This window comes from Symphalangus syndactylus, chromosome 10 (genome assembly GCF_028878055.3).
Source record: "Symphalangus syndactylus isolate Jambi chromosome 10, NHGRI_mSymSyn1-v2.1_pri, whole genome shotgun sequence".
Classification (NCBI taxonomy): Eukaryota; Metazoa; Chordata; class Mammalia; order Primates; family Hylobatidae; genus Symphalangus; species Symphalangus syndactylus.
Genome location: NC_072432.2, coordinates 49,952,164 through 49,977,931, shown reverse-complemented (window position 1 = coordinate 49,977,931; position 25,768 = coordinate 49,952,164). Strand labels below are relative to the sequence as shown.

The 25,768-nt window shown below is 40.0% G+C and overlaps 1 protein-coding gene across 5 annotated transcripts in view; it reads right to left on the bottom strand.

Annotated features, from left to right (window-relative positions):
* Nucleotides 1-25,768, bottom strand: part of ABCG2 (ATP binding cassette subfamily G member 2 (JR blood group)) — a 136,656-nt gene that overhangs the window by 34,172 nt on the left and 76,716 nt on the right. For all 5 annotated transcript variants that reach the window (XM_063610254.1, XM_055297034.2, XM_063610255.1 and 2 more), the window contains 4 exons: nucleotides 13,941-14,162; nucleotides 6,742-6,801; nucleotides 5,971-6,085; nucleotides 5,233-5,385 (listed from right to left, as the gene is read on the bottom strand). In XM_063610254.1, coding sequence (XP_063466324.1) covers nucleotides 5,233-5,385; nucleotides 5,971-6,085; nucleotides 6,742-6,801; nucleotides 13,941-14,162 — 550 coding nt within the window. The remainder of the gene's footprint in view (nucleotides 1-5,232; nucleotides 5,386-5,970; nucleotides 6,086-6,741; nucleotides 6,802-13,940; nucleotides 14,163-25,768) is intronic.

Below are 25,768 nucleotides of genomic sequence, written 5' to 3'. Positions count from 1 at the left end.
AAGATGTAAAATCGACATCCTAACATCACAATTAAAAGAACTAGAGAAGCAATAGCAAACAAGTTCAAAAGCTAGCAGAAGACAAGAAATAACTAAGATCAGAGCAGAACTAAAGGAGATAGAGACAGGAAAAAACCCTTCAAACAAATCAATGAATCCAGGGCTGGTTTTTTGAAAAGTTTAACAGAATGCATAGCCCACAAGCTAGACTAATAAAGAGAGAAGAATCAAATAGACACAATAAATAATGATAAAGGGGATATAATCACTGATCCCACAGAAATACAAACTACCATCAGAGAATACTATAAACACTTCTATGCAAATAAACTAGAAAATCTAGAAGAAATGGATTTTCCTGGACACATACACCCTCCTAAGACTAATCCAGGAAGAAGTCAAATCACTGAGTAGACCAATAGCAAGTTCTGAAATTGAGGCAATAATTAATAGCCTACCAACAAAAAAGGTCCAGGACCAGACAGATTCACAGCCGAATTCTACCAGAGGTACAAAGAGGAGCTGGTACCATTCCTTCTGAAACTATTCCAAACAATAGAAAAAGAGGAACTTCTCCCTAACTCATTTTATGAGGCCAGCATCATTCTAATACCAAAACCTGGCAGAGACACAACAAAAAAAGAAAATTTCAGGCCAATATCCCTGATCAACATCAACATGAATATCCTCAATAAACTACTGGCAAACTGAATCCAGCAGCACATCAAAAACCTTATCCACCATGATCAAGTCAGCTTCATCCCTGGGATGCAAGACTGCTTCAACATATAGAAATCAATAAACGTAATCCATCACATAAATAGAATAAATGACGAAAACCACATGATTATCTCAATAGATGCAGTAAGGCCTTCGATAAAATTCAACACCCATTCATGCTAAAAACTCTCAATAAACTAGGTACTGATGGAATGTATCTCAAAATAATAACAGCTATTTATGACAAACCCACAGCCAATATCATACTGAATGGGCAAAAGCTGGAAGCATTCCCTTTGAAAACCGGCACAAGACAAGGACGCCCTCCCTCACCACTCCTATCCAACATAATATTGGAAGTTCTGGCCAGGGCAATCAGACAAGAGAAAGAAGTAAAGCGTATTCAAATAGGAAGAGAGGAAGTGAAATTGTCTCTGTTTGCGGATGACATGATTGTATATTTAGATAAGCCCCTTGTCTCAGCCCAAAATCTCCTTAAGCTGATAAGCAACTTCAGCAAAGTCTCAGGATACAAAATCAATGTGCAAAAATCACAAGCATTCCTATACACCAATAATAGACAAACACAGAGCCAAATCATGAACTTCCATTCACAATTGGTACAAAGAGAATAAAATACCTAGGAATACAACTTACAAAAGACGTGAAAAACCTCCTCAAGGAGAACTACAAACCACAAAGGAAATAAGAGAGGATACAAACAAATGGAAAAATATTTCATGCTCATGGATAGGAAGAATCAATATCATGAGAATGGCCATACTGCCCAAAGTAATATAGAGATTCAATGCTATCCCCATCAAGCTACCACTGACTTTCTTCACAGAATTAGAAAAAACTACTCTAAATTTCATATGGAACCAAAAAAAAAGCCTGTACAGCCAAGACAATCCTACACAAAAAGAACAAAGCTGGAGGCATCACGTGACCTGACTTTAAACTACACTACAAGGCTACAGTAGCCAAAATAGCATGGTACTGGTACCAAAACAGATATATAGACCAATCGAACAGAACAGAGGCCTCAGAAATAACTCCACACATCTACAACCATCTGATCTTTGACATACCTGACAAAAACAAGCAACGGGGAAAGGATTCCATATTTAATAAATGGTGCTGGGAAAACTGGCTAGCCATATGCAGAAAACTGAAACTGGACTCCTTCCTTACACCTCAACGGAAGATGGATTAAAGACTTAAAGGTAAGACCTAAAACTGTAAAAACCCCAGAAGAAAACCTAGGCAATACCCTTCAGGACATAGGCATGGGCAAAGACTTCATCACTAAAACACTGAAGGCAATTGCAACAAAAGCCAAAATTGACAAATGGGATCTAATTAAACTAAAGAGCTTCTGCACAGCAAAAAACAAACAAACAAACAAACAAACAAAAAACTATCTTCAGAGTGAACAGGCAACCTACAGAATGGGAGAAAATTTTTGCAATCTATCCATCTGACAAAGGGCTAATATCCAGAAACTACAAAGACCTTAAACAAATTTATGAGAAAAACACAACCCCATCAAAAATTGGGCAAAGGATATGAACAGACACTTCTCAAAAGAAGACATTTATGTAGCCAACAAACATATGAAAAAAACTTCATCATCACTGGTCATTAGAGAAATGCGAATCAAAACCACAATGAGATACCATCTCATGCCAGTTAGAATAGCGATCATTAAAAAGTCAGGAAACAACAGATGCTGGAGAGGATTTGGAGAAATAAGAATGCTTTTACACTGTTGATGGGAGTGTAAATTAGTTCAACCATTGTGTAAGACAGTGTGGTGATTCCTCAAGGATCTAGAACCAGAAATACCATTTGACCCAGCAATCCCATTACTGGGTATATACCCAAAGGATTATAAATCATTCTACTATAAAGACACATGCACACATGTATTTATTGCAGCACTATTCACAATAGCAAAGACTTGGAACCAATCCAAATGCCCACAATGGTAGACTGGATAAAGAAAATGTGGCATATATACACCACGGAATACTATGCAGCCATAAAAAAGAATGAGTTCATGTCCTTTGCAGGGACATGGATGAAGCTGGAAACCATCATTCTCAGCAAACTAACACAGGAACAGAAAACGAAACACTGCGTGTTCTCACTCATAAATGGGAGTTGAACAATGAGAACACATGGACACAAGGAGCAGAACATCACACACTGGGGCCTGTCAGGGTGTTGGGGGCTAGGGATGTGATAGCATTAGGAGAAATACCTAATGTAGATGATGGGTTGAAGGGTGCAGCCAACCACCAGAGCACATGTATACCTATGTAACAAACCTGCACGTTCTGCACACGTATCCTAGAACTTTAATGAAAGATAAAATTTTTTTAAAAAGCACCTGCTTTTAACAGTTTGTTCTTCACCAAGTCAAATATTCAGTTTGAAGTTCAGAATGCTAAAAGATAGGTGACACGGTGAAATCACAGTCTAAAAAGGGAGATAAAGTCAGGAGAAGAAAATGTGAATGCAACTATAATTATTAGCCTTCTAACACTCTCTCCCCTCCCAGCCTCCAGGTGGACTTACAGTAAAGCATGGGCTCCGCAGCTAGGAAAGTTCACTTTCTCTCATACGATATTAACACCTTTTCAATTACCACAAGGCTCCCCAAATTGATCCCATATATACCTGAGGTTAATAACTGGGAAATCTATGTAAATGATATTAATTGTCTCATTATTATATTAATTATACTATAACTATATAATTACTATAGTAATCAGACAATTCACTGTACATTTCTGTTATGTTTAAAATTTCACAAAAAGCAAAATATTTTAAATGTATTGCTTTAGTCATTTAGATAAATAAACTAGGAAGTCAATAGCTGTGCCTTCACAGTCTATTTTCCCTAGAAATCCTAACAAGCAACATAGGGCAATGGCTGCCTGAAGGTAAAGAACAGAGTGGAACAAACCACCTTACTGGAAAGATAAAATCAAACAGAACCAAAGCAAATAAAACCCAATCACTCATAAAGCGGAAATAAGTAGTTAATGGTGGCATCTCAGAGTTACTCTTCCAAACAAAATACAGTAAAACACCCTGAACAGAAAGGACTGTCAGAAAGCATAATATGAAGTATAGACCATTAGAACATCTCATTCTTCATTGCTTCTAAGTAAGGGATATCACAGGGGATTACACTATAGCCATTACAAGCAAAAAGCTCATTTTCACCCAAGGCTTCAAATATCTTCTCAGCAAATCTTCCATACCTATTAATCAATTGTAAAGTTCATTCATTCATGTCATTTTTTTCTTCACGATCCTCTCCAACCCACAGGAGGAGGAGTTACTTTGTCTCTCTTGCCCACAATTGTATCTCTAGAACCTAAAAGACAGCTTAGCATACAAAAGTCTGTAAACATTTGGCAGAAGAAAAAGAGGCAGAGAAGAAAGGAGGGAATGAGAGACAAAACTATCAAAGAAAGGCTATAAAAAAACCAGACACTACACAAATGAGAAATAAATCCTAATTTGACCAAATATAATTTTGGAAGCCAAATCATAGGAAACTGAAACATATAGAGCAGGGGTCCCCAACTCCTGGGGAACCAGGATGCACAGCAGGCAAGTGAGCAAAGCTTCATTGGTATTTACAGCCGCTCCCCAATGCTTGCATTACCACCTGAGCTCCACCTGTCAGGTCAGTGGCGGCATTAGATTCTCATAGGAGCATGAACCCTATTGTGAACTGCACATACAAGGGATCTAAATTATGTGTTCCTTATGAGAATCTAACGCCTGATGATGTGTCACTGTTTCCCATCACCCCCAAATGGGACCATCTAGTTGCAGGAAAACAAGCTTAGGGGTCCCACTGATTCTATATTATGATGAGTTGTATAATTATTTCATTATATATTACAATGAAATAATAATAGAAATAAAGTGTACAATAAATGTAATGCACTTGAATTATCCCAAAACCATCCCCCCTACCCTGGTCCATAGAAAAACTGTCTTCCACAAAACTGGTCCCTGGTGCCAAAAGTTGGGGACTGCTGATACAGAGCAAGAATCCTTGGACTCTCATCACTTATCAATCCCAGAAATATACCTCAATAGCAATGGAACAAAGTCCCTTGGAGGAAGAGTGACTAAAAGGAGGAAGAGAAAAAGAGGAAGAAGAAAAGTTAGTGCAGACACGGAATGAGACGTGACTTAAACCATGAGGTGGGGGAGAAGCATAAGCAAGGCCAGGTGATGAACACCTTCACATACAACACCACATTTCCTCACTTCAGGTGCAGAATTCAACCAATATGAAGATTTCTTTCCAGGTTAATTTCCACATTCATATTATGTAACAAGCCGCTTTTCTCATTGTTATGGAAAGCAACCATTTTTGACCATACACATTACAGGAAACTTCTGAATCAGAGTCATTTTATCCACACAGGGGAAGTCCTACTTATGCTGATCATGATGCTTTCAGTTTTTCCACATTACCTTGGAGTCTGCCACTTTATCCAGACCTAACTCTTGAATGACCCTGTTAATCCGTTCGTTTTTTTCATGATTCGTCATAGTTGTTGGAAGCCGAAGAGCTGCTGAGAACTGTAAGTTTTCTCTCACCGTCAGAGTGCCCATCACAACATCATCCTTAAGGCAAATAGCATTTTAATGAGACATAATGATAATGACTCTTTTCCAAGACCATGACTATTTAGTATACATAACATAATCCACAAAAATAACATAACTAAGGTAAAGTTCTAGCTAATGATGAACCTGCAGTTCTGCAAATGACAGTTAACTCCATAGATGTCTGCAAAGCCTGCTATAATCATTTTTCACCCCCTATCTGTACACCCAAAAAGAATGCAAGTAATTATGTTAACTACCAGCAGACATTTCCAAACTGCTTCATACAAGGATTTGCCAAAATATCTTTCTAAGCTAAGGAAAAAGAAAGGTGAAAGAAAGGCAGAAAACGATAACAGTGGTATCTTTTAGAAATGATACAAAAACTAGAATTGGTTATCACTGTCCTTACAAGGGTCATATTCCAGATTCTCCCTGCTTTTTCACATAAGCGTCTACGAGAAATTAAGAAAAGCTGCTGTAAAGAACGTCAGTTCTAGGACCATGTCACATAATCAATTGGAAGCACATTGAACTATCAGCCAAAGTGCTTACCCATATAGAAACAGAGGAAACAGAAAATGCAAACCCACTAATACTTACTTGTACCACGTAACCTGAATTACATTTGAAATTGGCAGGTCGCGGTGCTCCATTTATCAGAACATCTCCAGATAATCCACTTGGATCTTTCCTTGCAGCTAAGACATCTAATAACCTATAAGAGGACACATATGCTGTGGGTCTAATAACCTATAAGAGAATATATATGTTGTGGGTTTTTTTCCCTCCAACACACGCTATATATCTCATGGCTACTTTGAATCCAAATTCTGCTTTAGTTAGAAAATTAACTGGTCCAGAAATTCTGTGGTTTAACTAAAATTATGCTTTTAAAAATTCTCATATTTCTCTTTTCATTGTACATTAAAATAAAGCCCCAAGACATAAAGCAAGACATCATTGGCTGATCAAGTACAGATCTCCCAAATGGCCCTTCCAGCTGTCTGACCTTGGAGGTACTAACACAGGCAATGTGGTCTTTCATTTAAGACTCGTGCCTTTACTTACATCTTCTGCTCCCTTTCCCTACTTTTAATATTCTCCCATTCTTTTTCCTCCCTATTAGCTGATAACATGGTCAACAGCTACATGTCAATCACCTTATCAAGTCCTATTAGTAAAGCTAACCTAATAAGACTACCTGGTCTTTGGGAAAAAAACACACAACTACAGTTATCCACAGCACCTAGAACCGGACCTGACATGCACTGCAAATGCTCAGTAAATACCTGCTCACACACAAAAAAAGTGGATTTTAAAAGCACATTAAAAGTGCACAGAAAACGCTTACTTATACTCTCTTATACTCACGAAGATTTGCCTCCACCTGTGGGTCCCAGGATGGCGTTGAGACCAGGTTTCATGATCCCACTGTAAACACAAAAACAGACTGATTTACTATTCCATTTTAAGTCAGGTTCTATTAATTTAGGGTATGCACTGAATATACTCAATGAATGTTGATGAAATTACAAATAAAAAACAAGCACAAACCAACTCTTAAAGAAAACAAACAAACAAACAAAACAGGCCATGCATGGTGGCTCAGGCCTGTAATCCCAGCACTCTGGGAGACCAAAGCAGAAGGATTGCCTGAGGCCAGGCATTTGAGACCAGCCTGGGCAACATAGGGAGACACTTCCTCTACTTAAAGAAAAAAAAAAAAAGATTGTTGATTTGATGTGTAATATATAATGGATTTTAATCACTGGTCAAGTCCTACAAGAAAAATGGCATAGATTCCTCTAAATTCCTTTCATTTATTCTCTAACCCATTTATATTTTCTGGAAAATGACATTCAACATTTAACGTTCCTTGAAATAACTAACAGATTCTTGTGAAACATCTCTGTTACACTTACTGCTCTTAACACAGTGTGGAATGAAATACATGGCGTGTTCTGAGTACTGTTTGATGATTAGTACTGTATCTTCAAGTGGTCTCATTTGCTACCTAGTCAAATTCTACACAATTAATAAGTCGCTAATTTGTGGAATACCGGTAGAAGTATTCTCACTGCTAAAATCTAATCAGTCCAAGAAACATCTAAGTAGAAATCGAGGCTAGGATAAAGCACTTCAGGATAAAAAGAAAACATGACTGAAAGAAAAAAAAAGCCTTAATCCATTTAGAAAAGTAAAAGATATATCCTCAAGATATATCATTTTCTTTCTTGTTAAGAGTCAGATAAATACACTGGAAAATTCCAAGTTTAGAAGCAGAAGACATCACTTTGGTAGGGTCATCCTTTAAGAATATGAAGACGTGGTACATACATAAGCACGTTTCAAACAAAGTGGATGTCTGAGGATAGTGAATATTCAGATACAGAAGGAAGGTGGAAAAAATTATGGCAGTGTTGACTGTGCTGAGACCCAAGAAGACGGCAAATAGTTTGATTTTATCCTAAAGATAGCAAGTAGAATGATAAGTGAAGGAACTGGAGAAAGGAGAATTAGGCCGGGTGTGGTGGCTCATGCCTGTAATCCCAGCACTTTGGGAGGCCAAGGCGGGTGGATCACTTGAGGTCAGGAGTTCTAGACCAGCCTGGCCAACATGGCAAAACCCTGTCTCTACTAAAAATATGAAAATTAGCCAGGCACGGTGGCGGGTGCCTGTAATCCCGGTTACTCAGGAGGGTGAGGCAAGAGAATCACCTGAACCCAGGAGGTGGAGGTTGCAGTGAGCCAAGATTACGTCATTGTACTCCAGCCTGGGCAACAGAGCAAGACTCCATCTCAAAAAAAAAAAAAAAAAAAAAAAAGAAGAAGAAGAAGAAGAAAAAGAAAGCAGAATTCAGGGTGGGGCCTGGCTTGTTCTTTTCAAAACACAGGTGTCTATGCCCATTCTCTCCTTAGAATTGGTAAGTCAGTTACAATATATTCCACAGAGAAAGTAATATCTATTCCAAATGGAAGGTCAAAGGCAAAGACTATTTCATTCTCAAATAATGATTAGCACAGAGGCCAATCCTATGATCCTATACAATTATGGGTGATAAGCAACTGCACCACAGTGCTTAAACCCAAGACTCCCTGAGCATTTACTGCCTGTTGTACTTGAACTGTCACAATTGTACAATGGTTGGTGGGTACCAGGGTGAAATGTAGCTTTCTCTTTGCTCATTAACTGGGGTATCTCTCACTGAAACACTGCACAAAGACAGTGGGAGTTAGGTAAACCAGGAGCAAGATCTAACAGAAAAATCTCTTATTCTTTCAGTGGACTTTTCCCTCTAAATGTGTAAAACAACATACTAATGATTGGGCAAATTTTCAAGGTGCATTTATCTATAGCTCTTGATGCATCTTCTTTATAAACAGCTCCCTAATAACTGCCTTTAAAATCACCATAAGCTTGTTATTCACTAAGGCTCCACTGTCAGAAAAGCTTTCCAGGTTTCTAAAATACCTACCCAAATAAAGACCAAGCAATCTTGAATGATTAACCCAAACCTCAACATGAATGTTCTAAGACAAAGGGCTTGGCTTAACTACTTTGGGATGAAACCCTGGCATTACAGAAAACAACAACAATGTCCAGTCATAGATGCCAAGAGTTTCCATTTGGAGCAGTGGCTAATTCCAGCTCCATCCACTCAACACAATGATCAAGTATTTACTATGTACATACAAGATATTCTTCTAGGGCATGGGAGAGTTGAGAACAAAACAAACAAACAAACAAAAAACAAAGTCTGAGCCCTTGTGGAGTTTACATTCTAGTCCAGGGATCAGCAGTTTTCTTAGACAAAGCATTGTTGGAACAGGGCCGAGCTCATTCCCTTACGTATTACCTAGGGCTGCTTTCATGCTACACCACAGTTGAGTAGCTGCAACACAGACGCACGGCCCACAAAGCTGAAAATGTTTATTAATACTATCTGCCCTTTATGGAAAGAGCCTGCTGACCTCTGTTCTAGTCTATGGTCTACAACTTACTGGCCTGCCCACCCCACCCTCCACCCTTCTATCATCCCTGAAACTGCATTCCCCACCCTTATTTATTGCTGTACGGCATTTGCATGCAGGTCAGTGTCCCTCAATATAGAGTAAAAGTCTGTCAACAAGAACAGCATGCCACATTGCTACCACCTCTCACACCCTCCTGCCCATGACATACAGCACAGCTGTTGTAGACCACTGAACATGAACCTGGAACACAGGGAATAAAATTTACCCCAAAATTTCCTGTCACCTCTATTACGTTTTAGTGGATGATTAATCCCTTGGTCTTGTTTTGTTTATGGACAACAGAGGTCAATGTTCACCTCCCTCCCACCCTCCCATCCTTACACACACAAAATCTTCACTTTCTCAATCACCACGCCCGGGCCCTCCAATTTAGGGTTGGGGCTCCCATTGGGTCTTCTAATCAATCCTTTTATCAGAGTGGAAGTGTGCTCTGAATCCTCTACTAGGCTTTAAGGCTTCCCTGAACTGAGGACTTACCTGTGTCACTAGCATCTTGCACAACGTCCTGCAGTAGCAGGCATTCAACATTTGTTGAATAAATAAATTTCTGCATTTTTATAAATGGGATTACTTCTAAAAAGACAAAGAAAAATGTTTTCACCTTTTAAAAAAAGTTGAGAAGAGATAGCTGGAGGGTAGGGAGATTGTTTATATTATGGAATAGGAAAATCAGGAAGTAAATCCTTAACATACATCCTTAATGTACTTGCTGATTTTCTTATTCCTTAATATAAACAATCTCCCACCCTCTCTAGCCAATTAGAGCTAGATTTTTCACTTTTTGAAATTTTACAAACATGGAAATATAGACAGAATCTTGAGGGTTCAGATCAGAATTGGAGAAATTAATGAGAAGCCATAGGTTTTAATCCATATACAAAGACAGCTATAGAAAGATAAAGATGGAAACTCCCAGGGTGCTGCGGGAATGGTCACCACTGCTCCCCCAGCTCCTCTCCCGCCCGCTTTGGCCAGATCTGTATGCGCCTGCACATGGCAGGTAGTTTTTAAAAAGTTATGCATGTATGTGTATGCATATGTGTGTAGACATATACGCATACATATATTCTCTAGGTCTCACTCCACTGAGAAAGCCTAGAAACAATGACATCCCAATAGCAATGAGCATTTTAAACATCCAGATTTTGGTTTTGTAAATATCTCCTCCATAAAAATCAACAGCTAATTCTAGGTCTGAGGCAGGGTAAGTACACAGTGAGTCTGGAACCACTTGCTGTGCCAAGTAAATATTCAAAGAATGAGGCAAGGTGGGAGGAACACTTGAGCCCAGGAGCTTGAGATGTGCCTGGGAAACACAGTGAAACCCTATCTCTACAAAAAACTTAAAAGTTAGCTGGAAGTGGTGGCACGTGCCGGTGGTTCCAGCTACTCAGGAGGCTGAGGTGATAGGATCACTTGAGCCCAAGAGATTGAGGCTGCAGTGAGCTATGATCATGCCACTGCACTCCAGCCTGGGCAACAAAGTAAGTAAGACCTTGTCTCTAATAAAATTTGTTTAATTACAAAAAGAGGCTGGGTGCGGTGGCTCACACCTGTAATCCCTACGTTTTGGGAGGCCAAGGCGGGTGGATCACCTGAGGTCAGGAGTTTGAGACCAGCCTGGCCAATATGATGAAACCCTGTCTTTACTAAAATACAAAAAATTAGCTGGGCATGGTGGTGGGCACCTGTAATCCCAGCTACTTAGGGGGCTGAGGCAGGAGAATCACTTGAACCCGGGAGCCGGAATTTGCAGTGAGCCAAGATCATGCCACTGCACTCTAGCCTGGGCAACAAGAGCAAAACTCCATTTCGATCAAATAAAATAGAATAAAATAAAATAAAATAAGAATGAGGAGATATATCCAAAGAATGAGAGACGGAGAGAGGGAAGAACCCACCTTGAAAGATCTCCCACTGACCAAATCAGGAACAATAAGAGTATGAAGGTAAAACATAATAATGCACTAACTGAATAAAATACAAATCCCTGACTCTATACTGGTGATAGATGAAGGTTTTTCCTTTTAGTAAAACAAACTAAGAGATAATGAAAATAGAAAATCACTGTTTGGCAACTATGATAGCAGTGGCTGACTCAGGCAGGAGTCATCCAGTGGGGACTGAAGTTGGTAAAGTTTAATGTAGAATGGAGTTCTGGAATAATGTCAGCTTATCTCTCCTCATAACACTAATCAATTGCCAAGGGGAAAGGGTGACATTATAGCCAAGTTTGGCAGACATCAACATGACCAGGTGATCAATTTTAACATCACCAGGGGTGGGATGAGATAAGAAAATACCACGTTGAATGAGACTGAAGAGACAGGATATGGTGGCAGTCAAATATGTGAGGGGCATGGTTGACCCAAGGCTCTGAGGACCTACCACGACCTTCATTACAAGGCTACATTTCCCCTTGGCTGCTCCTGTACAATGTCTGAGTGGTTATATAGGAGAGGGTAGTTTTTTCAGGAACATACACAAAGGAGTTAAGGAGAAGGAAGCACCATGTGGACAGCCTGCACTCACACGGTTCAGAAAAAGCAGTAATGACCATGGGAACATGAAGAGACAAAGTGGTGTGAACAAATGCAGTGAAATGTTGGCTGAGAACCTGAATGAAAGGGGTTATGTTCCTGCAAGGTTTAAATTTAACATCAGGCCAAGGTGGGAGGATCACTTAAGCCCAGGAGTTCAAGACCAGCCTGGGCAATGTAGGAAGACCCCATCTCCACACACAAAAAATTTTTAATTAGCCAGGCATTGTGGCATCTAGGTACTCCAGAGGCTGAGGCGGGAGAATCACTTGAGCCCAGGAGTTTGAGCTTATAGTGAGCTATGATTGCAGCACCACACTCCAGCTTAGGTGACACAGCAAGACCCCATCTCTAAAAAGTAAATAAATAAATTTGAAATCATTTCAAAATAAGTTATTAATTAAAAATTTTCCAAGAGTATAATGAATTTCTCTTAAAATAACAGGACATCCACATATCTATGGGAATGAATTTTTTTTTCCATAAGATCTTCAGCGTTGGTGAGGGAAAGCTCAAATGCTGGGTATGGAGACAAACAAGCATAAGAGAAAGATTTGTCCTAAGTCTCAAGAATCACAACTTCTTAAATTCTCATGGTCAGACTATTTTATCTTCTTCCCCCTGCAGAGGAAATCAGGTTATAGTGACTTAGTTCTAGAGTGAAATTACAAAATGTCCAGAGGAAAAACAAAATCAAAATTCTCATCAGCTTTTTTGGAATGTAGATGACTATCCGAATGGTGATGCTGCTATCAAACACAAATCAAAAGTAAGATAAGTGACAGCAGCCCTTTCTCTACCCCCAGAAACTGTATTTAGAGTTAAAGCCAGCAGATAGGAGAAAGACTGGAAATACTACAGCCAAAAAAGGTATGGCCTTTCTCATGGATACTTAAACAGGAAATGCCAGCAGCAAAAACACCAACCCTTGATGACCTTTCCACTAAAATGTGAAAGAATTGCAAGATCTGACTGCATTTTTATGAGCCTAGTAAGGAACACAGTTCTATTCACGCAGTAAAGATGAACTCATCTATTGCTGAAATGCATGCCATTTGATCATAAAAAAAATGAGTGGCCAGGCACAGCGGCTCACACCCCAGTGCTTTGGGAGGCTGAGGTGGGTGGATCATGAGGTCAAGAGTTCAAGACCAGCCTGGCCAACATGGTGAAACCCCGTCTCAACTAAAAATACAAAAATTAGCCAGGCATGGTGGCACACACCTGTAATCCCAGCTACTCGGGAGGCTGAGGCAGAAGAATCACTTGAACTCCGGAGGTGGAGGTTGCAGTGAGCCGAGATTGTGCTGCTGCACTCCAGCCTGGGTGACAGAGCGAGACTCCGTCTCAAAAAAAAAAAAGTGTGAAGCCTTGAGCAGACGAGACTTCAAGTGCATCAAGTTACTAATCTACTAGCTTTAAAAGATAAGATAAGCAAAATAAATGTACCCTCACAAAGTATGCTTTTTTTTTTTTTCAAGACAGGCTCTCACTTTGCCACCCATTTGTACAGTGGGACAATCATCGCCCACTGCAGCCTTGATCTCCCAGATTCAAGCCATACTCCTGCCTCGGCCTCCCGAGTAGCTGGGATCACAGGCACACGCCACCACGCCCAGCTAATTTTTTGTATTTACATTAGGGACGGGGTTTCACTATGTTGGCCAGGATGTTCTCGATCTCTTGACTTCATGATCCGCCTGCCTTGGCCTCCCAAAGTGCTGGGATTACAGGCATGAGCCACCATACCCGGCCACAGGCTGTACATTTTTTTAAAAAGTCTGGCAGTTACTTTGAGAGTTAAACATATACCTAAAATGTGACCCAATTATTTCACTCCTAGTTTAGCTAAAACAAGTGAAAGCATGTGTCTGTATATCCGTGCAAAGACTTGTACAAAAATGTTCATAGCCAGTTTCTTGGAAATAGGCAAAACCTGTGAGGTTCACTGTAGGTAAATTAAAAAGCTGTCTTTTTACGAGTTCATGTACATACTTGATATTTGATAATATTTCTTTCTCAACTGGTTTTCGACAAGGTAGAAAGCCACTCTTCACTTTTACTCGATAGCAGATGTTATGAAAACTTAACACAGCTCCTTCAGTAAATGCCTTCAGGTCGTTGGAAGTTGTCGCGGGGAAGCCATTGGTGTTTCCTTGTGACATTGGGATAAAAACTTCGACATTACTGGAAGACATCTGGAGAGTTTTTATCTTTCTGTAGACAGAAAAGCAATAGTAAGTTGATGGTCCAGATAAATGAGATTGCAAACATTAGGTGACAATACATTTAAAACAAGTCCATTTTTAAATGCACGGCAATGAGTAGCTTCATTTCCAATGAACGGCCCATACCATTGTGATAAGAACATCCTAAAAACCTAAATGGGAAGACAGGCACAACTTGGAATGCATAAGCTCCAATTAGATGTCAAATACATCCCTAATAAGTAAATGGGTCCTAATAAGTAAATAGGAAGAGTATGAAAATTACAAAAAACTGACAAAGCAGGAAAAGGATGGATGAGGGTTAGACTTGTCTGGCTTGAAACCATATTATGATATAAGTCAAGTGCAGGGACAGACTACATGATCATCATCAGAATCTCTGTATTTTTTTTCAAGACCAGCCTGGCCAACGTGGTGAAACTCTGTCTCTAATAATAATACAAAAGTTAGCCAGGTGTGGTGGTGTGTGCCTGTAATCCCAGCTACTCGGGAGGCTGAGGCAGGAGAATGGCTTGAATCACGGAGGCAGAGGTTGCAGTGAGCAGAGATCATACCACTGTACTCCAGCCTGAGTGATACAGCGAGACTCCATCTCAAAACAAAGGGAAAAAAAAGAACCTCTATGTTTTTAATTGTGGAGTTTATAGCATCATTATTATCAAAAGGGGCTTAGCCAAGCAGTCAGGAACAGGAGACATTTCTCTGAATTTATAGCTCCAGACTTTATGTCGGAAGTTGTTATGCACCTTCAATCAGCAAAGAAGGTAAACTCCAAAACTGTTTGCAATTACATAATCATTTCCTTAATTAACAAGTATATTTAAATTCTAGGGAGATTTAAAGTTAGGTACGAAAATCATTAAGTAAATCAAACCAAAAGTTAAGCAAAAATTTAAAACAAAAAAGAATATTAAATGTATCAATAAAATGTGAAATATTTCATTAAACAAATTACAAAAGGCCTCAAAAAAGATTTATTCGAGTAAGACCTTAAGATGAGCTTAACAACTTGTGAAACAGGTTTGAAATGTTAACTTTAATAAATGTAGTTTTAATTTTTAAAAGTCAAAGTAATCCATGACGAACTTTCTCTCTGCCTATGACGGAGTTGCTGTTCCCAAACAAACAGTCCTCCTAAGCACAACAACAAAAGTAGACCAAAAAAAGTAAGAAGAAACTGTTGAAGAGTTCTGTCTGATAAAAGCAACCAAAGCGGCCCGGACATGAGGAACCAAAATCACGGAATGGAGGGACTGAAGCACTGAAACAAACTCTGCATTCTGTGTGCCCTTTCCTCTTGAGGTGGGTATTTGCACACAGAAATTGTACACACCTGGGGCACAGCTCAGACAAACCAAGCAGGAAGAAGCTGCTAGAAGAAATGAGTCGGCTTACTGAAGCCTCTACTATTTCTGAGCAGATATTTCAGCAGTCTGTCAGCACTAGGGAGACAAAATTTTGTTGGAGTTGAGTGCCTAACAGAGCCCTGGAAAGAGATCCCAAAAGCATTATGCTCTGGGAATCTGGACAAACCAAAAAACCAGCCTCTACTCAATCATGGCGATCTGCTCAGACTGCTAGAAGAAGGGTAATTCCACTCTCTAAGAAGATATCATCCAAATTTTCAATAAAAAATTGCCAGGCATCGGGAATCTCTCTGAATCTGCTGTGATTCTGAGGGCTGCCTGATTCACGAATCATAAGTTTAAAAACAATGAAAAATTTTTTAAAAATTGCCAGGCATGCCAAAAAACAGAACCTGATGTTCCAGCAATGAGAAAATGGAAACAGACCCACAAGTAATCTAGACTGGAGTTAACAGACATTGACATTAAAACAAAAGATTGATGTGTTTAAGAAAATTAAAAGACAGACACTCACCAAGGAACCAAGATATACAAAAACAAACGAAAATTAAGAATTCAATAGATGAGTTTAACAGCAGCTTTCCTAATTTAGACACAAATTAGGAAAGAGAATTTAGTGAACTGGAAGACTAGTATACAGAAAACATGCAGGATGAAAATTATGAATGATGAAAATTATTACCATGAAAGGGGGAAAAATCTCCTAATTAAAAAGAATGAGAACTACATAAAAGAGCATAACAAATATATGGGATAAGATGAAAAAGGTCTGTCATACGCATAATCGGAGACCTGAGAAAGGAGGGAAAATGCAGCAAAATGCGTACTTAGAATCAGTATTTGAAGAAATACTGGCCAGTATTTTCCAAAACTGACAAAGGTATCAAGCCACAGATTGAAGAAACTCTAGGAACACCAAAGAGGATGACTACAAAAAAAAAAAAAAAAAATCTAGGCATATCATAATAAAACCGCCAAAAATCAAAGTTATTTCCTAATAACTGTTTCTGTAATCCAGAAACATAATCATATTTACAAGTCTATTCATTTGGAGCCTGGAAAAGTAGGAACCATTTAAAGACTGACACCCAGCAAATTCAAGGTACATGGCTGGGTTTTAATCTGTGAACACAATGAATGGTAATAATTAGCCAAAATTCTGTTCTCTTGAAGCAGTGAAAGAGAAGGCACAAGTACAGTCAGTAGCCCTGTCCTTGAGTTCTGCATCTGAAGATCCAACCAATCGCAAATTGAAAACATTTAAAAATAGGCCAGGTGTGGTGGTTCACACCTGTGATCCCAGCACTTTGGGAGGTCAAGGCAGGCAGATCACTTGAACGCAGGAGTTTGAGACCAGCCTGCACAACATGGCGAAACCCCATCTCTATCAAAAATACACAAAAGTAGCCGGGTATGTGGTACACACCCATGGTTTCAGCTACTCGGGAAGCTGAGGCAGGAGGATCACTTGAGCCCAGGAGGAGGAGATTGCAGTGAGCCGAGATCGTGCCACTGCACTCCAGCCTGGGTGACAGAGTAACACCCCATTTCAAAAAAAATTAATATTTAAAAATAAATATAAATGGATGGCTGTGTGTGTACATAACATATATAGAATTTTTTTCATCATTATTTCCTATACAATACAGTATCACAACTATTACCATAACATTTACATTGTATTAGGTATTATAAGTAATCTAGAGATGCTTTAAAGTATATGGAACAATGCATGTACGTTATATGCAAATACTTTACCATTTTATATCAGGAACTTGAGCATATGTGGATTTGGGTGTCCGAGGGGAGTCTTGGAACCAATTCCCCAGGGATCTCTAGAGATAACTGTAATGTATGGACTTCACACCTTTACTTTAGAAAGGTTTTAAACCATCTCCCCACGTATTCAGAAACCAAAATACACCAATTCCAACACTAGCAATCACTTCTACTGCCATCCCCATTTGATGTTCATTCAGCCACTGAGGACATTTTCTAACCTTCTCTAAAGACTTCTTAAGAGTATCAAATAACTTATTGTTTGAATTTAAATAGCTCACTGACTCAAGATGGAAATTTTATAGACACTTTTGTGAGGTTTCCACAAATAAAAGGCAACAACTAGAGCTAAAGTACCCAAGAAAGAGTGATCACCCATGCGCATACAAGACAGAGGGTAACACTTATAAATACAACCACAATCTTAGAAGTGCGTGCAGAGAAAGAGTCTGCCTTTCTTGTGATAAGATTTTTTTTTTTTTTTTGAGACGGAGTCTCGCTCTGTCACCCCGGCTGGAGTGCAGTGGCGCGATCTCGGCTCACTGCAAGCTCCGCCTCCCAGGTTCACGCCATTCTCCTGCCTCAGCCTCTCCTAGTAGCTGGGACTACAGGCGCCTGCCACCGCGCCCGGCTAATTTTTTGTATTTTTAGTAGAGACGGGGTTTCACCGTGGTCTCGATCTCCTGACCTCGTGATCCACCCGCCTCGGCCTCCCAAAGTGCTGGGATTACAAGCGTGAGCCACCGCGCCCGGCCTTGTGATAGGATTAAATGTGTAATTCACATTACACAGAAGCTGTTTCATTCCTGGCTAGGATTCTAACAATCTTCCTCAGGGAGATACAGGGCCTTAGTCATTCATGAGTCACAAACCAAGTGATTAGACAGGTATAACCAAGGCACACCATCAAGCTGAAGCACGTTACATCAAAAAGAAAGGGAAAAAACCAAACTTTAATTCTAACACCAATATGAAGCAATACACTTACTCTAAGAAAAAAAAATACAGTAAGGATTAAATAAATAAAATACACCAACTCAGCACCAGACTCATTTCAAAGTGCCCAATCTCTAATGAATATAGTATTCTGGGTTTAGGGAACTCTCTAAAAGTAACAACTACCTTTAAGCAAACACCAGTCTTTCCCCATGGTCAGAAGCTTTCTGGATATGTTTGCTGGTCTCATTGGATTAGCATCATCTTTTTGTATCAAGGAAAATACCCATCACACAATGACAAGTCCCTACAACAAAAATCAACCTCCCACCTGTTGCTGTTTCCTTATTTGCAGAGTACCTGCTAATGCTAATCCGTTTTTTTTTTTTAATCTTTCTGTGTCCTAGACCCCCTGCAAAGCCTTAAGTAAAAGGAAGCCTCCAAATGGCTTTACCCCTTACCTGATCCCAGCCGACTCATGTTATTTGGCCTGATTATGTATCTTAGCCAACTCGAAAAGCCCTTTCAAACAAGACAGAAGGGATTTGCATATGGAGATTCTTTCCCCAGCTCTGCTGTCCCTTTCGTGCTGGTCTACCTATATCATTAATACCTCGCCTTTCTTGTTGCTTCCTAACTAGCAAGGCCACATTTTCACTTTTTTTTTTTTTTTTTTTTTGAGGTGGAGTTTCACTCTTGTTGCCCAGGCTGGAGTGCAATGGCATGATCTCAGCTCACTGCAACCTCCACCTCCCAGGTTCAAGTGATTCTCCTGCCTCAGTCTCCCTAGTAGCTGGGATTACAGGCAGATGCCACAACACCCAGCTAATTTTTGTATTTTTAGTAGAGACGGAATTTCACCATGGTGGTCAAGGCTGGTTTCAAACTCCTGACCTCAGGTGATCTGCCCGCCTCGGCCTCCCAAAGTGCTGGCATTACAGGTGTGAGCCACCATGCCCAGTACATTTTTACTTTTTTGAGAAGTTTAACCATTTGTCTTCAATATATGCTGGTACTCTATTATAAAAATGATAATCTGCATTACAGATACCATATTTCTCAATTTTTTTTACTCTTTTATCAAACTCTTAATTGTATAGACCACTCTTTACAATTGGAAAGCTCAAATTGCGCAACTCAAAAAGCATTTTCATACAACGAAAACTGAGAATAGGAAAAAAAAAAAGTACACAGGTAGAGCCTAAAGTCTTCAGCCTGCCACCTGCCCAGCTGGAACTACTGCATTTATTGGTAGAAGCCAAGATAGCCTCAAGTTGAGAATCCAGACTCTACTCTTCCTTTTTTTTTCCTAGGATGACACTAGTATATGGAGTTGCACTCTACCTCATAGCCATAGGGCGTGCTGCATAAGTTACATACCTCTTTAAACTGTTTACTGAGGTTAATCTCAAAAGATAACAATCCTGAGCAGTCAAATCACTGTCAGGCGATTGCTACAAACTTAGCAGTGGAAAGGAAAAGGAACACAAAATCTGAAGTTTAACTTACATAAATTGTCCCTTGTCTTTAAAAGGTATCATGGTATTTTATTGCCTTTAAAAGGTTGATCCATGGGCTTTCATGTTATACCCGATTTGACAGATTTGTCTTGAGAGGTCCAGTGTTGATTATATTCAGGCCCAAAGCGCACTTGCATGGTGGTTTCAGAGTTAAACTGGCTAGTTGCTCTAGGACCCCACATCACGGCAGCACAGTGATCTGGAGAACGTGGCCTGATTCCCGACAGACAGGAAGAGACCCCATCACAGAAAGGCTATATGGTCAGCGAGAAGCCACTGAGGCCTTTTAATCAGGAAAGACTCATGACACTAATGATGTTTATAAAGGAACACTCTGGGCCGGGCCAGGTGTAGTGGCTCTCGCCTGTAATCTCAGCACTTTGGATGGCTGAGGTGAGCAGATTATTTGAGGTCAGGAGCTCGAGACCACCCCGGCCAACATGGTGAGACCCCATCTCTACTAAAAATACAAAAATTAGCCAGGCGTGGTGGTGTGCGTTTGTGATCCCAGCTACTCGGGAGGCTGAGGCAGGAGAATCACTTGAGTTCAGGAGGCAGAGATTGCAGTGTGCCAAGATCACGCTGCTGCACTCCAGCCTGGGCAAGAGAGCAAGACCCTGTCTCAATAAATAAATAAATAAAGGAACACTCTGCTGTGTGGAGAACAACAGGAGGAGGGAGAGGCAAGTGTGGAAGCAAGGACTAGCGGGGAAGTAACTGCAAAAACCCAGGGGAGCCATGCTTGTGTAAGAGAGGCAATGACAGTGGGGACATCAAAGGTTAAGGCTTTGAGAGGGATGAACTTTTGTTAAATCAGAACCAACTAAGACTCATGGATGACAAACCTGCCCACCCTCCTTGGGTTTTCAGTTTGCAACAATGTATCACTGTTAGGTTTTCTTAAATGTTACTTTAGAGAAGAAAAAAATCCTTTTCCATCTCCCCTGTGGGTTCCCTAGCTGGGTTCCTAGAAATTAAACTGGCAATAGACAGGTTAATATGACAAAAAAAAAAAAGTTTCCTTACCTAAGTAAGTGTAGGAGTTTCATAAACAAATCAGACTCTAGGACAAATCCAGATGATTGAGGCTTTTTTTTTTTTTTTTTGAGACAGAGTCTCACTCTGTTGCCCAGGACATAGTGCAGTGGTGCGATCTTGGCTCACTGCAACCTCTGCCTCCCAGGTTCAAGCAATTCTCCTGCCTCAGCCTCCCGAGTAGCTGGGACTACAGGCGCCCACCACCACACTGGGCTAATTTTCGTATTTTTAGTAGAGACGGGGTTTCGCCATGTTGGCCAGGCTGGTCTTAAACTCCTGACCTGAGGTGATTCACCCACCTCGGCCTCCCGAAGTGCTGGGATTACAGGCGTGAGCCACCGCGCCCGGCGAATAAGACTTACATACAAATTTCACGCTAAAGAAAAAGGAGTTTAAGGCTTCTGGGGACGAGTCATGGCAAGGGAAGGGAAGAGATGGGGAGGAAAGGTATGGTAAATAAGGGCTATCTTGGTATGCAGCTAAGTCCCTCTCAGGTGAAAAGAGCTATCTTGGAGAGACACCTTTACAAATGGAAATTTTCTTTATAAATGTACATTTCTTTTATAATACAATAAATTTACACTTTTTTGGCAGTTAGGGTGAGGTAGAACTTTTCAAGGATCCGGTGGTTCTCAACGGCCTTTAGTTCAAAATAATCCAAATGTCAAGTACAGGAAAGAATTATTTCAAGCACAAAGAAGCAAAGATAAACCCTTGTACCTTTTGCATAATTTATTAACTGGAATAGATTTTACGAAGAGAACTTTAGCTAAAAATCCCAAAACCAGACAAGTTACCCAAAGACAGTTAAAAGAACATACTCATCTATGTAGCGAAATAGTGAGAAGACCCAGGGGTAAAGGTGAAAAGCCTACAGAGCCTGGTGATAGCTGGTTGTACAACACAGAATTTAAGTTCAGGCATATTTTGGGGTGGCATTTTCCAGTACCCTTCACTAGAGACCCACATTCACTTGAGCATCCAAGTGTGAGCTGTTTTCAGAGTGGCATCAATGGACATAAAATATCATATACAGTTTTAAAGTTTAATATCTTGGCGGCTGTAGTTTCAAAATCCATAAAGATCTTTCCCCTTGACCTCCCTGTCCCTTGATCTCTCCTTTGATGATCTTGACCTCCCTGCTACATCAGCCAGGCATTCTCCCACCTTGTCACTATGAATAAAGACACTCTCTCCTCACTCCCATCTTTTCAGCTTGCTCCCTCCAGTTATCAGAGGCTCTTGTTAACACAGACTCTCTGTTCCCATGAGATGCTTTTTAGACAATCAGTTAGATGGTCTAGAATTCACATGAGAGATCCTGCAGACACCACAGATGATGTTACGGTCCTCAGATGGACGGGATGAGGAAGAGAGTAACTGCTGAAAGGACCCAGAATATGCTACTGTGGCATAAAAATTTTGAGCTCAAGGCATTTGAACTCATGAAATCCCTTATCTGCCTAAAAGCAGAGTCTCCCAAAAGAATTCAAAAAGAACTTAACTGTCATAAATCCCCTTCCTGGGAACAACTAGGGAAAATGAACTCTTATCGCAGACATTGTCACAAAATTATCACATCTCCCATTTCCTCTCCAAAGGGCCCATGTATCTTTCCTAAAAGTAATTTGTTTCCCTATAAGTGCCCTTCTCTCCTATTTGTGATAGCATATAAATCCCGAATTCTAACAGCCTCTTTGAGTCACATTTTCTTTTGAACCTGTTGTCAGTTTAATTTACATGCCCCAGACACTAAACTTAAGAGGGTAGAGGAAAAGATTTTCTTCCCCTACACTGTAGACAAATAAGTTGTCTGAAACTTTGTTTAAAATAATAGAGATTAGGAAGCACCATTAAGAGATGTGTAATTTGACAAAGTTAAAAATTAGCAACTTCCTTCATTCCCACAAGTAACACAAGCCACTTACAGACAATAATCTGGTTCCTGGTATGTAAAAAATCTATAAATAGAGTCCAAAAAAGTGATTTTATTATGTATTGCAGTTCAACATAATTGGGTCAGACCATGAAAAGTATCTATGCTGCTTTCCACTTTCTTTAGCAACAGGCAAGAGAAATAAGGGAGAAATAAAGAGGTAACCACTAGATATATATAGTTACTACTCAGCACTTGAAATGTGGCTCACGTGACTGAGAAACTCCATTTTCCATGTTACTTAATTTCAATTCACTTAAATTTAAATACCAGTTGGGCTGGTGGCTACCATACTGGACAATGCAAATCTAGTGTTTATTCTTTTAAAATACATTTCTCGCCCTTGGGTTACTTTATAAATCAAGTTTATAACCCCCAAAAAGATACACATAGTTGCTGTATCTTCTATCAGACAAACTCATTCTGAGTTTCAAAATAGCATAAAACTCTGGTAGTACTATTATATTTCTTTCAAAAATAAGTGCTCTATACTTCAGGTTGAGAAAAACAAATCTATAAGATGAGCAAGTGTGGCAATACCTGAAAAGAAAATGCTTAATTTTTTAGAACTGTCTTCTAAACAGTTGCTAAACTGAACTCAACCCCTTTCCTCAAGCAAAACAAATGAAGAGAATCCCAAAGAATTAAAAAACTGATCTCTAAATAGAATTCACATTCATCAAAACAACATTTTTTCATCAAATATAACATTCCCATTCCTTAAGTAAGTTTCATAGTTTTACTCAGAATTTCAAAAACCAATGGGAGGTCAATGAACAGAAAAACTGGCCAGGCGCAGTGGCTTAGCCTGTAATCACCACATTTTGGGAGGTGCAATTAAATGTTACTCACTCCTGGGCTGAAGCGATCCAGGAGGTGGGCAGATCACTTGAGCCCAGGAGTTTGAGATCAGCCTGGGCAACATGGTGAAATCCTGTCATGTTGGAGCTGTTTTTTTACAAAAAAAATTAAAACTGTTTTTTTGTTTTGTTTTTGTTTTTTTTAAAATTGTATTATTATTATACTTTAAGTTTTAGGGTACATGTGCACAATGTGCAGGTTTGTTACATATGTATACATGTGCCATGTTGTTTTGCTGCACTCATTAACTCGTCATTTAGCATTAGGTATATCTCCTAATGCTATCCCTCCCCACTCCCCCAACCCCACAACAGTGTTTGTTTGTTTTTTGATGGAGTTTCACTCTTGTTGCCCAGGCTGGAGTGCAATGGCACGATCTTGGCTCACTGCAACCTCCACCTCCGGGGTTCAAGCAATTCTCCTGCCTCAGCCTCCCAAGTAGCTGGAATTACAGGCATGCACCACCACACCTGGCTCATTTTGTATTTTTAGTAAGATGGAGTTTCTCCATGTTGGCCAGGCTGGTCTTGAACTCCCAATCTCAGGTGATCCACCTGCCTCGGCCTCCCACAGTGCTGGGATTACAGGCGTGAGCCACCATGCTTGGCCAAAACCCGTTAATTTTTATAACAAATTTAGCCAGGCATGGTGGTCCACACCTGTGATCCCACCTATTGGGGAGGCTGAGGTGGGAGGATCCCTTGAGGGTCCATGAGATAGAGGCTGCAGTGAATTGTGATTGTGCCACTGGAATCCAGCCTAGGCAACAGAGTAACCCTGTCAAAAAGAAAGAAAAGCAAAGAAAAAGGAGAAGGAAGGAAGGAAGGAAGGAAGGAAGGAAGGAAGGAACAGGGGAAAGAAAGGAAGGAAAGAGGAAGAAAAAAAGAAAAAAGAAAGAAGGAAAGAAAGAAAGAGAGAGAGAGAGAAAGAGAGAAAAAGAAAGAAAGAAAGAAAGAAAGAAAGAAAGAAAGAAAGAAAGAAAAAAGAGAAGAGAGAAAAGGAAGGAAAGAAAGTAAAAAAGAAAACTAAAAGAATCCATTGAACCCTTCCAGGCACCCTCGCAGGCTTCCCTATAAAAGTTCCAAAGAGCCTGGCACTATTGTGCCTGAAATTCCAGCTGTGAGGCTGCGGGGGGATGATCTCTTGAGCACAGGAGATCAGCTTGGGCAACATGACAAGACCCTGTCTCAAAAAAAAGTCCCTAAACTCTCTAGCAATATATACCAGTATTTAGATAACAGCTTTAACAATTCAGCATTAAAACATTCTGCAAGCTTGGGTCACAGAGCATGAACTTTCTTCTTCTTCATGCTCTTTGCCCTTGTGTCTATCCTACACTAAGTACACAGAAAAATGATATTTATGAAAGTATTTCCTTTAGAATTCCTTGCAAATCTGCAGTTTCTAAAAGTCATATTTGGATTTGAAAATTGAATTTCTCTACAGAGGCTGGCTATCATAAAAGCAGGGACCTGATATCTACTATTTTAGTTTCCTGCAGAGTTCCTCAGATCCTGTTCTCAATTATTCCTATTAAGTGAAAGATTAAATCAATGTATCACACTCTGTTGCAAGGTAGCTTAATAAAGGTGTAAGCACTAGCAAGATGAAGTCACTAACCATGTTAAGGAGTAGATTTTGACAACTCTTCTACAGAAGTTAGATTCTGGTAAGACTACTGAACTGCCTATAAAATTTAGAGAGCAAAAACACACATACAGAATAGACTGAGCATGAAATTTGTGAAAGGTAAGGACAAATTCGAAGCAAACCTACCTAAGAACTCGATATGATTAACACAGCTGTAGTTCACAAAAACTACAATTATCCTGTTTCAATGCAGGACATACTTCCAGCCAGGAATGTCCTTCCCCACCTGAATTTCTACAACCTCACATTCCTTTGATAACTGAGAGATTAAGACAGTTCCATCCCTGAAGGAGCACAAGACCTGCGAGGTGGGAGGGTCTAGAAGCAATTTCCTAGAGAAGACAGACCAAGTACAGCTGAATCTTCAACAGCACAGGTTTGAACTACATGGTCCACTTATACGCAGATAGAAGAATGCCAAACCCATGTATACAGAGGGCTGACTGCCTATACACTGGTTCCACAGGGCTGCTTGTGGGACTTGAGTATGCAGGGATTTGGGTATATG